This window comes from Oncorhynchus tshawytscha, linkage group LG02, assembly GCF_018296145.1.
Source record: "Oncorhynchus tshawytscha isolate Ot180627B linkage group LG02, Otsh_v2.0, whole genome shotgun sequence".
NCBI classification, from domain to species: Eukaryota; Metazoa; Chordata; class Actinopteri; order Salmoniformes; family Salmonidae; genus Oncorhynchus; species Oncorhynchus tshawytscha.
This window is the reverse complement of record NC_056430.1, coordinates 40971387-40984530: the sequence shown is the minus strand read 5'-3', so window position 1 is coordinate 40984530 and position 13144 is coordinate 40971387. Positions and strand designations below refer to the sequence as shown.

General features: G+C 41.0%; 1 protein-coding gene across 1 annotated transcript; it reads left to right on the top strand.

Annotated features, from left to right (window-relative positions):
* Window positions 1-13078, top strand: eno1b (enolase 1b, (alpha)). Its single transcript, XM_024374323.2, has 12 exons — window positions 1-138; window positions 1256-1350; window positions 6165-6260; window positions 7583-7641; window positions 7832-7901; window positions 9681-9814; window positions 10733-10955; window positions 11154-11351; window positions 11679-11880; window positions 12167-12275; window positions 12426-12484; window positions 12646-13078. The coding sequence occupies exons 2-12, from the start codon at window positions 1266-1268 to the stop codon at window positions 12710-12712; spliced, it is 1302 nt and encodes a 433-aa protein (XP_024230091.1). The 5' UTR covers window positions 1-138; window positions 1256-1265; the 3' UTR covers window positions 12713-13078.
* Window positions 13079-13144: the final 66 nt, after the last annotated feature.

The window sequence follows — 13144 nt, the reverse complement described above, 5'->3', positions numbered from 1 at the left end:
GTAACTAGTGACGTTCCCAGAGAAAAGGAACAAGCGGAAATCTCTTTGCGACGCCTCTCAGAACTTCGCACTGAACTCGCCGGCATCTCGAGAAAGACTGCTCTTCCTGTCACCTTGACCTCTATTTTAATTACAAAGGTAAGTGACTACCCACATTCATCTGTTTGGTGAGAAAACTTAGTGTATTCACAATATTCAAACCGTTTTGAAGGCAGAGCTCTGAGTTGTTCCTATTGTTGGTATAAAATAAGGTTATTCGTTTCCGCTAGCCAGCCCATCCACTATCATGTTGATTCATACTCCGTTTTTTTCAAACAGTGCAATCCGCTCTTTCGCACTATTACTTTTGAGTAACTTTAGTTAGATTCCTAGCTCATTTGGCTACGCAATATTTAGTCCAGTGACTGTGTTAAAAATGATGTAGCCATCTGTAGTGCATTTTCCTGTAATGTGATGATACAATTCATCTTCATCGCTGTGATGTGGCCAGAGATGTATGTATCCTTTTCATTCATAACGTGCATTCTCAACCCACGTACGAGACTTTTTACACACCAACTCCACGTTCAAGGGACGTTCCATTTGGAGGATTTATAGGGGATCTCATGTCAATCGGATCATTTGAGATCCTTGTAGGTATCATCCTAAGAAAAAACGTACACAATGTCATCCACAACGCCGAGAATAGATTGATAAATTATTGGTTTGACTTTCAAGACGTGGTCTATTGACATCCAGTAGTCCTTCTAGCCTTGACCTAAAGTTACCTTACCAATGCTGCAGTCCAGTGTCATGTGATTTATCAGATGGACAGTAGCTAATCGAATTAGGTGGCCAACCTACTGCTAGCACGACTAAGCTTTAAAACCGCCAGGAAGGACACTTTTGTTTGTTTTTTTTGGGGGGGGCTCTTGAGTGAAAGATTTTACGTTTTTAACCACCACTGACAAGTTGTACTGGACTTGATAAGTTATTTGTATTCAGCAGTCAAAAAATGACCTCTGCTATGGAATGGCCATTTGGGGCAGTGTTCACATTCATTGCCTTGGCCTAAGGTCAGGTGGTTTCTGACAAACTTCAGTACCAAAAAATGACTGATAAACTGAAAGAAACATGCTGATTCACATTTTCATGCTCAGTAGATAGTTTGCACAATGGACATAGAGGTATCATGTTTTATAGGACTAAGAACTCGTATCATGGTGAGACTATCTGGTAGTCTTAAAAAAAGTTTTATTACTTTTCTCCTCCAAAGGTCGAGCACCATGTCCATCCTGAAGATTCATGCCCGGGAGATCTTTGATTCCCGTGGCAACCCCACTGTGGAGGTGGACCTCTACACTGACAAAGGTAAACGTTGCTATCGGCCTAACATATTGTTAAGTGGTCCTCTGTGCTCAGTTGGTAGAGCATGGCTCTTGCAATGCCAGTATAAAACATTCAGTGCGTGCATACATTTTAAGTCGCTTTGGATAAGTGTCTGCTAAATGGCATATAAAATCTGAAAATAGCCTAAGCCTAGCTTACCTAGGTAAACACTGGCTTACAAAGAACTCTCAAGTAAAAGCATTTACTTCATGATATTAAATACAGGTTAGGGACTTTTGTTACCTTTTATTGGACAGGACAAACCCGTTTTCACGACTTCTGGTATATCATCAAAATAACTTCATCACAGCATGTTTTTGGACTCATTCAGCAGTACTATTCAGAATACTTTTGGAAATGAATGTTGAAAGTAAAATGTTTGTTCCTTAAACATAAGTTGAAAATGATTCTGTCACTGTTTCCTATTGACAAGAACTTTTCATAAATTACGTGATGTCAAAACATAGTTTCTGAAGTGTCCAAATCAATATGCAAGAACAGTTTGATACACTATATATACAAAAGTATGTGGACACCCCTTCAAATGAGTGGATTCAGCAAATTCAGCCACACCCGTTGCTGACAGGTGTATAAAATTGAGCACACAGCCATGCAATCTCCATAGACAAACATTGGCAGTAAATGGCCTTACTGAAGAGATCAGTGGCCTTCAACATGGCACCATCATAGGATGCCATCTTTTTAACAAGTGAGTTCGTCAAATGTATTACTTTTCTCCTCTTAACCGCCATCGATAAGAAACATTACTGTGCAGCCGTATTCATTGATCTGGCCAAGGCTTTCGACTCTGTCAATCACCACATCCTCATCGGCAGACTCGACAGCCTTGGTTTCTCAAATGATTGCCTCGCCTGGTTCACCAACTACTTCTCTATCAGAGTTCAGTGTGTCAAATCGGAGGGTCTGCTGTCCGGACCTCTGGCAGTCTCTATGGGGGTGCCACAGGGTTCAATTCTTGGACCGACTCTCTTCTCTGTATACATCAATGAGGTCGCTCTTGCTGCTGGTGAGTCTCTGATCCACCTCTACGCAGATGACACCATTCTGTATACTTCTTTGGACACTGTTTTAACAACCCTCCAGGCAAGCTTCAATGCCATACAACTCTCCTTCTGTGGCCTCCAATTGCTCTTAAATACAAGTAAAACTAAATGCATGCTCTTCAACCGATCGCTACCTGCACCTACCCGCCTGTCCAACATCACTACTCTGGACGGCTCTGACTTAGAATACGTGGACAACTACAAATACTTAGGTGTCTGGTTAGACTGTAAATTCTCCTTCCAGACCCATATCAAACATCTCCAATCCAAAGTTAAATCTAGAATTGGCTTCCTATTTCGCAACAAAGCATCCTTCACTCATGCTGCCAAACATACCCTTGTAAAACTGACCATCCTACCAATCCTCGATTTTGGCGATGTCATTTACAAAATAGCCTCCAATACCCTACTCAACAAATTGGATGCAGTCTATCACAGTGCAATCCGTTTTGTCACCAAAGCCCCATATACTACCCACCATTGTGACCTGTACGCTCTCGTTGGCTGGCCCTCGCTTCATACTCGTCGCCAAACCCACTGGCTCCATGTCATCTACAAGACCCTGCTAGGTAAAATCCCCCCTTATCTCAGCTCGCTGGTCACCATAGCATCTCCCACCTGTAGCACACGCTCCAGCAGGTATATCTCTCTAGTCACCCCCAAAACCAAACCGTGGCCGCCTCTCCTTCCAGTTCTCTGCTGCCAATGACTGGAACGAACTACAAAAATCTCAAACTGGAAACACTTATCTCCCTCACTAGCTTTAAGCACCAACTGTCAGAGCAGCTCACAGATTACTGCACCTGTACATAGCCCACCTATAATTTAGCCCAAACTACCTCTTTCCCAACTGTATTTAATTTTAATTAATTTATTTATTTTGCTCCTTTGCACCCCATTATTTTTATTTCTACTTTGCACATTCTTCCACTGCAAATCTACCATTCCAGTGTTTTACTTGCTATATTGTATTTACTTTGCCACCATGGCCTTTTTTGCCTTTACCTCCCTTCTCACCTCATTTGCTCACATTGTATATAGACATGTTTATACTGTATTATTGACTGTATGTTTGTTTTACTCCATGTGTAACTCTGTGTCGTTGTATCTGTCAAACTGCTTTGCTTTATCTTGGCCAGGTCGCAATTGTAAATGAGAACTTGTTCTCAACTTGCCTACCTGGTTAAATAAAGGTAAAATAAAATGTAAAAAAAAAAATTCTGCCCTGCTACAAACTGTAAGTGGAAACGTCTAGGAGCAACAGCTGCTCAGCCACTAAGTGGTAGGCCACACAAGCTCACAGAACGGGACCACTGAGTGCTGAAGCAACACTCACTACCAAGTTCCAAACTGCCTCTAGAAGCAACGTCAGCAAAACAATTGTTCGTCGGGAGCTCCATGAAATGGGTTTCCATGGCTGAGCAGCCGCACAAAAGCCTAAGCTCACCATGCGCAATGCCAAGCGTTGACTGGAGTGGTGTAAAGCTCGCTGTCATTGGACTCTGGAGCAGTGGAAACATGTTCTCTGGAGTGATGAATCACGCTGAACCATCTACTTAAAACGACAGACATCTGATTTTGGAGATGCCAGGAAAACGCTACCTGCCCGACTGCGTAGTGCCAGCTAAGGTTTGGTGGAGGAATAATCTTCTGGGGCTGTTTTTCATGATTTGGGCTAGGCCTCATAGTTCCAGTGAAGGGAAATCTTAACGCTACACCATGCAATGACATTCTAGACGATCCGTGCTTTCAACTTTGACAACAGTGCAGAATGTGAGGTCCATACAGAAATGGTTTGTCAATCGGTGTGGAAGAACTTGACTGGCCTGCACAGAGCCCTGACCTCAACCCCATCGAACACCTTTAGGATGAATTGGAACGCCGACTGCGAGCCAGGCCTAATTGCCCAACATCAGTGCCCGACCTCACTAATGCTCTTGTGGCTGAATGGAAGTCCCCACAGCAATGTTCCAACCTCTAGTAGAAAGTCTTCCCAGAAGTGTGGAGACTGTTATAGCAGCAAATCCATATTAATGCCCATGATTTTGGAATGAGATGTTTGATGAGCAGGTGTCCACATACTGTTGGTCATGTAGATATATTAAAAACATAAAATGTACTACATATGTGCCACAATAGTAATCATATTACTAGTATTTAAAAAAATTAATAATAATGAGCACCTTAAAGTGCATATGCACCCAACCCTTTTTTGACAAATGGTAAATAAATCACTCGTATCGATTAGGTGGGACAACAGGTTTTATGCGCTGGTGAAACTAACCCTATTGAAAAACTTCAGGAATCTGGGAATAATATGTATATCACTGGTTAGAGGACAACTTGGAGAAGACAACCAGCTACGTTTGGATTGTCTTTTTTATTTTTATTTTTTTATTTTTTTTACGTGGGTCGCCAACGCAGAAAGGTAAACGCAATACTATTTTGTTAATCACTCGTTGATATCACATTAATCGTCGGGAAATGTTTTGGTTGTGTACACTGTTTAAACTAACATTATTCAAAGGCCACACTAATTCTGAGTATTTTTATATCTCTGGTTACAAGAGAATTTGCTTAAGACGGTGGTCACTTTTGGAATGTCGGGTGGAGATTCTGGGAGGCTGCCGAACCGGGGATGAAATGAATCAGTTGCTTTGTTATCTAACGCAAACGGATCACGACCCGACATAGGATATCAACACTGACAAGGGTTGGCTGTTTAAGTGATAGTTTGACTTTCAAATCTGAGTTGAGGCCAGTGACCATTTTTTTTAGAAAGAGACCGTCCTGTAATCTCTAAATCCTGTGCCCCCCTCATCCCAGTGCGTATGACAAAATCAATAGACTTTCTTTTATACAAACATCACCAATCTGAGGTAAAAATGATGTGTAATTCCCCCTCCAATTTGATGTGGTCAACATGAATTTATGTAATTTTAGTAAGGCATAATGTTCACATCAAGGAAAGTTGTGTAATATTTAGGATGATAGTAAATGAAGCGAATGCAAAGATTGTAAAAAAAAATCAAATCTTCACATACAATTTTTGCCCTCAACATCCTCAATTCGTCAGGGCATGGACTGTCAAGTGTTCCGCAGGGATATTGGCCAATGTTTACTCCAATGCTTCCCACTTGTGTCAAGTTGGCTGGATGTCCTTTGGGGTGGTGGACACTTTGATACACACTGGAAACTGTTGAGTGTGAAACCCAGCAGCGTTGCAGTTCTGAACCCGCTCAAACCAGTGCGCCTGGCACCTACTACCATACCCCATTCAAAGAAACTTAAATATTTTGTCTTGCCCATTCACCCTCTGAATGGCACACGTTCACATGTCTCATAGGTTAAAGAAGGGTTTTTGCTGTCTCCTCCCCTTTGTCTCCACTGATTTGAAATAGATTTAATAGTTGACATCAATAAGGGATCATAGCTGTCACCTGGATTCACCTTGTCAGTCTGTCATGGAACGAGCATGACACTCACAATATTTTGTACAGTCAGTATGTTTCTCACTAGATTATACATTTAGAGTTTTAAATATGCACTTGTGCACAATTTAACCAGGCGCTCTAGAAATAGCTCCCATAGTGACTGCAGCAGCCTGTTCATTCACCCTCCTTACCTTTTTTATACAAATTTGACAGTGAGTTCAATATTTCCTCCTATAGGCGATTGCCCTACTTTTCATGGGTCAGTATTTTATCTCTGTCACTGTTCTCCATCTCCCAGGTCTGTTCAGAGCAGCTGTACCCAGTGGTGCCTCCACTGGTATTTATGAAGCCCTGGAGCTCAGAGACAACGACAAGTCACGCTACCTTGGGAAAGGTGTGTATCTGGGGTTAATATAGTGTAACTTCATTATACTGTATAATTGTGATGGCAGTCTCCCAGGGAGGTCTCTAACTTGCCAGCTGCCAACTTCAGTCTTCCTTCCTTTTTTATACTCTTCCTCTCTGTCAGGTCTAAAATGGCCTGTTAAATTGGTGAGTTTGCTCCAAATATGTGTGTAAACCCTGGATTATCGATGCTATGTATTGGCCAATGAGTCTTTAAAGCCACAGGCTGCCATATTGGTTCTCCTCAGGAGAATGAGTGGAATTCTACAGTATTTCAATAATGTTTTAATTACAAAATCACATGTATTTGTTGTAGTTGAGACTTTAGGATTTGTAAGAAAAAATGAATAAAATCACTTTCGTTCACATAATATAATTTAAGTATATGTTAATTAAGCCTGCAGTGGTATTCAACATTTTTCAGCCGGGACCCCTTTTCAATTTTTTTTAAATGTATTATTCCATCAGAATTTCTGATGACCCAATCCCAAATATGTCACAATCTTAAAATTGATACTTTTAGATTTTTTTTTCAAAAAACAAGTTGCCTTAAATTAATGACATTTTAATCTCTATCACAAAGAAAAGAAGCCTATACATGTAATTTAAAATGATCTTTCTCATAAACATTTGTATATGGTCCCATAATTGTACAATCTGTACTCTTCATTTTTTGGGCCCCTTTTTTTTTTTTTTTTTTTTTTTTTAGGGCAGTCTAGAAAACGACTTTGAATATCACTGCCTTAAGGTGTCTATCATAAAATATCCTTGGCAAAAACAAATGTCGACATTTTTATTGCTTTTTTACAATTCGAGAGACTACCAAAACAGCACCCTCTGTCAGTCATACAGGGTTTATACACATTGAACATTTGCTAGACAAATCAGCATTCATATGTATCGACATACTGGATAACTACGGAGTAGTACTGCTCACTTTTGCATGATTTTTTTACAAATGAGCTTCATTGTTTATCCAAGGCATCTTTCCTGTCTTGCTGTGTGATGTATGTTCTTGATGACTTTGGAAATGAAAGCAGACTGATTTGTTGTCTCTCTTAATAACTACTGTACTCATCCTTGTGCATGAAGCCAACACTTTGTCACAGTAATGGTTGTATGATTCACCAAGCTTGATAACAAGGAAGCTAAAAAACGTATTGGATTATTAGTGCTCTGACTGTTTTGAGGACCATTTTGTTTGTGTCTGAAAAAGCATACTGAATTGTTGATGTTGCTTGAATTGTTTGTTTCCAAATCCCCCATCTGTCTCCATGTTTCTTAGTCAGTAATGTTTCCTTGGTCTTTCAGGTGTTTCACAAGCAGTGGACCACATTAACTCTACACTTGCACCTGCACTCGTTGGGCAGGTAGGAACATAATACTTTTAAAAAGTTGCTGTTATTCCGGCAATGACATGGAATATTGTCTTGATATTTCCCACCCTGGTAAAGATAAGCAGGTCTAGTGTTCACTCCACTTCCACATACTCCTAGTTAATGCAGGCCTAGTTCCTTAGTGTGGAATGTGCCAAACACTCTTTTTATTTCTTCATCTCAGGAGGTGTCTGTGGTTGAGCAGGAGAAAATCGATCAGATCATGCTTGACATGGATGGCACCGAGAACAAGTGTAAGTTGTTTCAGATTAGAATACATCAGAGGACTATTGTTTATATTGTCTTATGTTTGACCTAGTTTAGTTGAATGCACTGACTGTAAGCCACTCTGAATGAGGGCGTCTGCTGAATTACTAAATATTTGCCCCATATGAAAGTACAGTGCCTTGCGAAAGTATTCGGCCCCCTTGAACTTTGCGACCTTTTGCCACATTTCAGGCTTCAAACATAAAGATATAAAACTGTATTTTTTTGTGAAGAATCAACAACAAGTGGAACGACATTTATTGGATATTTCAAACTTTTTAACAAATCAAAAACTGAAAAATTGGGCGTGCAAAATTATTCAGCCCCTTTACTTTCAGTGCAGCAAACTCTCTCCAGAAGTTCAGTGAGGATCTCTGAATGATCCAATGTTGACCTAAATGACTAATGATAAATACAATCCACCTGTGTGTAATCAAGTCTCTGTATGAATGCACCTGCACTGTGATAGTCTCAGAGGTCTGTTAAAAGTGCAGAGAGCATCATGAAGAACAAGGAACACACCAGGCAGGTCCGAGATACTGTTATGAAGAAGTTTAAAGCCGGATTTGGATACAAAAAGATTTCCCAAGCTTTAAACATCCCAAGGAGCACTGTGCAAGCGATAATATTGAAATGGAAGGAGTATCAGACCACTGCAAATCTACCAAGACCTGGCCGTCCCTCTAAACTTTCAGCTCATACAAGGAGAAGACTGATCAGAGATGCAGCCAAGAGGCCCATGATCACTCTGGATGAACTGCAGAGATCTACAGCTGAGGTGGGAGACTCTGTCCATAGGACAACAATCAGTCGTATATTGCACAAATCTGGCCTTTATGGAAGAGTGGCAAGAAAGCCATTTCTTAAAGATATCCATAAAAAGTGTTTTAAAGTTTGCCACAAGCCACCTGGGAGACACACCAAATGTGGAAGAAGGTGCTCTGGTCAGATGAAACCAAAATTGAACTTTTTGGCAACAATGCAAAACGTTATGTTTGGCGTAAAAGCAACACAGCTCATCACCCTGACCGCACCATCCCCACTGTCAAACATGGTGGTGGCAGCATCATGGTTTGGGCCTGCTTTTCTTCAGCAGGGACAGGGAAGATGGTTAAAATTGATGGGAAGATGGATGGAGCCAAATACAGGACCATTCTGGAAAACCTGATGGAGTCTGCAAAAGACCTGAGACTGGGACGGAGATTTGTCTTCCAACAAGACAATGATCCAAAACATAAAGCAAAATCTACAATGGAATGGTTCAAAAATAAACATATCCAGGTGTTAGAATGGCCAAGTCAAAGTCCAGACCTGAATCCAATCGAGAATCTGTGGAAAGAACTGAAAACTGCTGTTCACAAATGCTCTCCATCCAACCTCACTGAGCTCGAGCTGTTTTGCAAGGAGGAATGGGAAAAAATGTCAGTCTCTCGATGTGCAAAACTGATAGACATACCCCAAGCGACTTACAGCTGTAATCGCAGCAAAAGGTGGCGCTACAAAGTATTAACTTAAGGGGGCTGAATAATTTTGCATGCCCAATTTTTCAGTTTTTGATTTGTTAAGTTTGAAATATCCAATAAATGTCGTTCCACTTCATGATTGTATCCCACTTGTTGTTGATTCTTCACAAAAAAATACAGTTTTATATCTTTATGTTTGAAACCTGAAATGTGGCAAAAGTTCAAGGGGGCCGAATACTTTCGCAAGGCACTGTATATCTTATCTATTTCACTTATAAATTTTTCATGTTTTTGACACATCAGCAAAGTTTGGTGCCAATGCCATCCTGGGTATTTCCCTTGCGGTGTGTAAGGCTGGTGCAGCTGAGAAAGGCGTCCCCCTGTACCGTCACATCGCTGACCTCGCTGGGAACCCAGAGGTCATACTGCCCGTACCGGTGAGCACAGGGCATATTTTACTCTTATTTAATATCAAAGTGCGCTCACACATGCCACCTTGTCTTCAGTGGTGTAACGTACTTAAGTAAAAATACTTTAAAGTACTACTTAGGTAGTTTTTGGGGGAATCCGTGGGGCGGCAGGTAGCCTGGTGGTTAGTGTTGGGCCAGTAACTGAAAGGTTGCTGGATCAAATCCCGAGCTGACAAGGTAAAAAAAATAAACATGTTGCTCTGCCCCTGAACAAGGCAGTTAACCCACTGTTCCCCGGTAGGCTGTCATTGTAAATAAGAATTTGGTCGGAATTCACTTGCCTAGTTAAATAAAGGTTAAAATATGTACTTTATGTTTTTGACAACTTTTACTCCCATTCCCAAAGAAAATGTACTTTTTACTCACATTTTCCCTGACACCCAAAAGTACTCGTTACATTTTGAATGCTTAGCAGGACAGGAAAATCGTCTAATTCATGCACTTATCAAGAGAACGTCCCTGGTCATCCCTACTGCCTCTGATCTAGCAGACTCACTAAACACATGCTTCGTTTGTAAATTATGTGTGAGTGTTGAACTGTGCCCCTGGCTAGTCGGTTAAAATAATAATAATTGAAATCAAGTCGTCTGGTTTGCTTAACATAAGAAATGTTTAATGATTTATAATTCTACTTTTGTTACTTTTCAAACCAAATACTTTTAGACTATTACTCAAGTAGTATTTACTGGGTGACTTACCTTAAAAGAAAATGACTCAAGTATGAAAATTGTGTACTTTTTCCACCACTGCTTGTCTTACAGCTTGTTGTGTAGTTACATTTCTCCACCTACATCTCTTTGTTAAAAGATCTTAAGGGACTGATAATACAATTATTTTATTTAATGAAATGTCATTTTAATAAATTGTGGATTTCTGATTTCCCAGGCCTTCAACGTGATCAACGGTGGATCTCACGCGGGCAACAAGCTGGCCATGCAGGAATTCATGATCCTGCCGGTGGGTGCCAGCACCTTCAAGGAGGCCATGCGTATCGGGGCCGAGGTCTACCACAACCTGAAGAATGTCATCAAGAAGAAGTACGGCCAGGACGCCACCAATGTGGGAGACGAGGGGGGCTTCGCTCCCAACATCCTGGAGAACAAGGAAGGTACAAGAGCGACGGGATCAGTGGGTTTTATTTTCAGCCCAAAACTATATTGTGATACTTGATTGGATTCAGCTCTTTACATTAAGGGAAAAACTCACCTCATCCACCCCTGTGTAGTACCCACATGATCACAAGGTGCTGCCAATATCTAATTAACCATATTTTAACAAATGTTTATCTCTGCTTAATTTTCCATAGCTCTGGAGCTGATCAAAGAGGCTATCAGCAAAGCAGGATACACAGAAGAGGTGGTGATCGGTATGGATGTGGCAGCCTCGGAGTTCTACAGGGATGGGAAATACGACTTAGACTTCAAGTCCCCTGATGACCCAGAGCGTTACATCACTCCTGATGAGCTGGCTGACCTCTACAAGAGCTTCTGCAAGGATTACCCAGGTGTGTGTTCTGTCCTCTCTTGTTGACCTATTAGTCATTCCTTGATAATTGTTTAAAACCTATGTAATGTTGTCTCTGGATGGATCAGCTTTATATGTATTTTAATTCTCACAATTCAATCATTGTACACTATAATGGAGATGGGCACTGTGTTAAATAGTATGGTTCAAATACCTATTGTAGGACTGCTCTGAGTTGGCAATTGAAATTAAAGTTACGCACATAAAATTATCAATTGTCCTTTGCTCTGGTTGTCTACTCTGTAAGGTACAGGACCATGACTTCTCTGTATGTGGTCACTTATGATCAATGTCCCCTCTTTGACAGTGGTATCCATTGAGGATCCCTTTGACCAGGATGACTGGGAGGCGTGGTCCAACTTCACCGGCAGCACAGAGATCCAAGTGGTGGGTGATGACCTCACAGTGACCAACCCCAAACGCATCACCAAGGCCGTGGAGGACAAAGCCTGCAACTGCCTGCTGCTGAAGGTCAATCAGATCGGCTCTGTGACCGAGTCTCTGGCCGCGTAAGTTTAAACCTCCCTTTACTCCATAATGACTTCTACAAGAGGAACTCCAGCCTCTTTTATTTTCTGCCTTTTTCTGAGATTTGAGTTGATGTAATTACACTATAAATATGCATTACAATCATGATCTATTCATGAAACTGTCAACAAACTGAGATGTGTCTCATATGATTCAAGGCAAGTCAAATAGCCTGACAGTTGCAAGTCTAACGTGAGCCTTACATTCATAGATGTTTTCACACAGTTGGAAAATTATATCTAAGACTCCTCTCTTCCCACTGTCCAGGTGCAAGATGGCTCAGTCAAGTGGCTGGGGAGTGATGGTCAGCCATCGCTCTGGGGAGACAGAGGACACCTTCATTGCTGATCTGGTAGTGGGCCTATGCACTGGACAGGTAAGGGGCTTCCCAAAGGAAATACAGTTGAATACCAACAGTATGACAGTTGAAAAACCAATTTGTATTATATAGTCATATTACTGCGTTTTAGTTACGGTCTTCATTATTGCTGTTTAAATAATGTTGCCTCTGTCTGTTCCTCTCCAGATTAAGACCGGGGCTCCTTGCCGCTCTGAGCGTCTGGCCAAGTACAACCAGATTCTCAGGTGAGGGTTCATGTCCTTTACAGCCTAATCAATGTTGTGACGCTTGTAATTTTTGTTCTGCTACAAAGGCTTTCTTGTTGAGCATGGTTTTCAGATATGGCATCATAACAATTGTATTATTGCTTTGTGGTGCTAAACTTTATCCCCCTGTTAATTCTCAGAATTGAAGAGGAATTGGGAGACAAGGCTGTCTTTGCTGGGAAGAACTTCAGGAACCCCCTGGCTTAACTGAGTGCAATGGGAACATACTCATGGGCATATACACACAACGGTTTAGCAAGCATTCTAATGATTACTTACAAATGCTAAAGAAGCTTACTGATAACCAAAATCTGAAAGGGTTACATACACATAACGAGGTAGCTAGAAAGACTCGTTCAAAGTTCGTCCAATACCATAGGTTATTACATACATTCCCTAGTCTACCTACATTCCGCTGCCCTAGATTAACAATTTACCTGTGAGCTGCAATGAATGTCTTCCACTGAATCTATTTCAATATTGAGTAATCAATATAATGGATTGTGAAATTGCAAAAGCTGCAGCCTACCTGTGGCTGCAGATGCTGTGAATAAACCCCTTTTTTGAAACTGAGCCATTTGCAATTCTTTGGTCATTTATTCTCTGCAGATGTGTAAATGTTTGATTGTCAAGTATATT

Excerpts from the sequence above, each read along its gene's own strand:
- eno1b (XM_024374323.2), top strand. The coding sequence starts at position 1,266 with ATGTCCATCCTGAAGATTCATGCCCGGGAGATCTTTGATTCCCGTGGC. Across the intron at positions 11,881-12,166 it reads GTGACCGAGTCTCTGGCCGC|GTGCAAGATGGCTCAGTCAA; the intron begins GTAAGTTTAAAC and ends CCCACTGTCCAG. Across the intron at positions 12,485-12,645 it reads AAGTACAACCAGATTCTCAG|AATTGAAGAGGAATTGGGAG; the intron begins GTGAGGGTTCAT and ends GTTAATTCTCAG.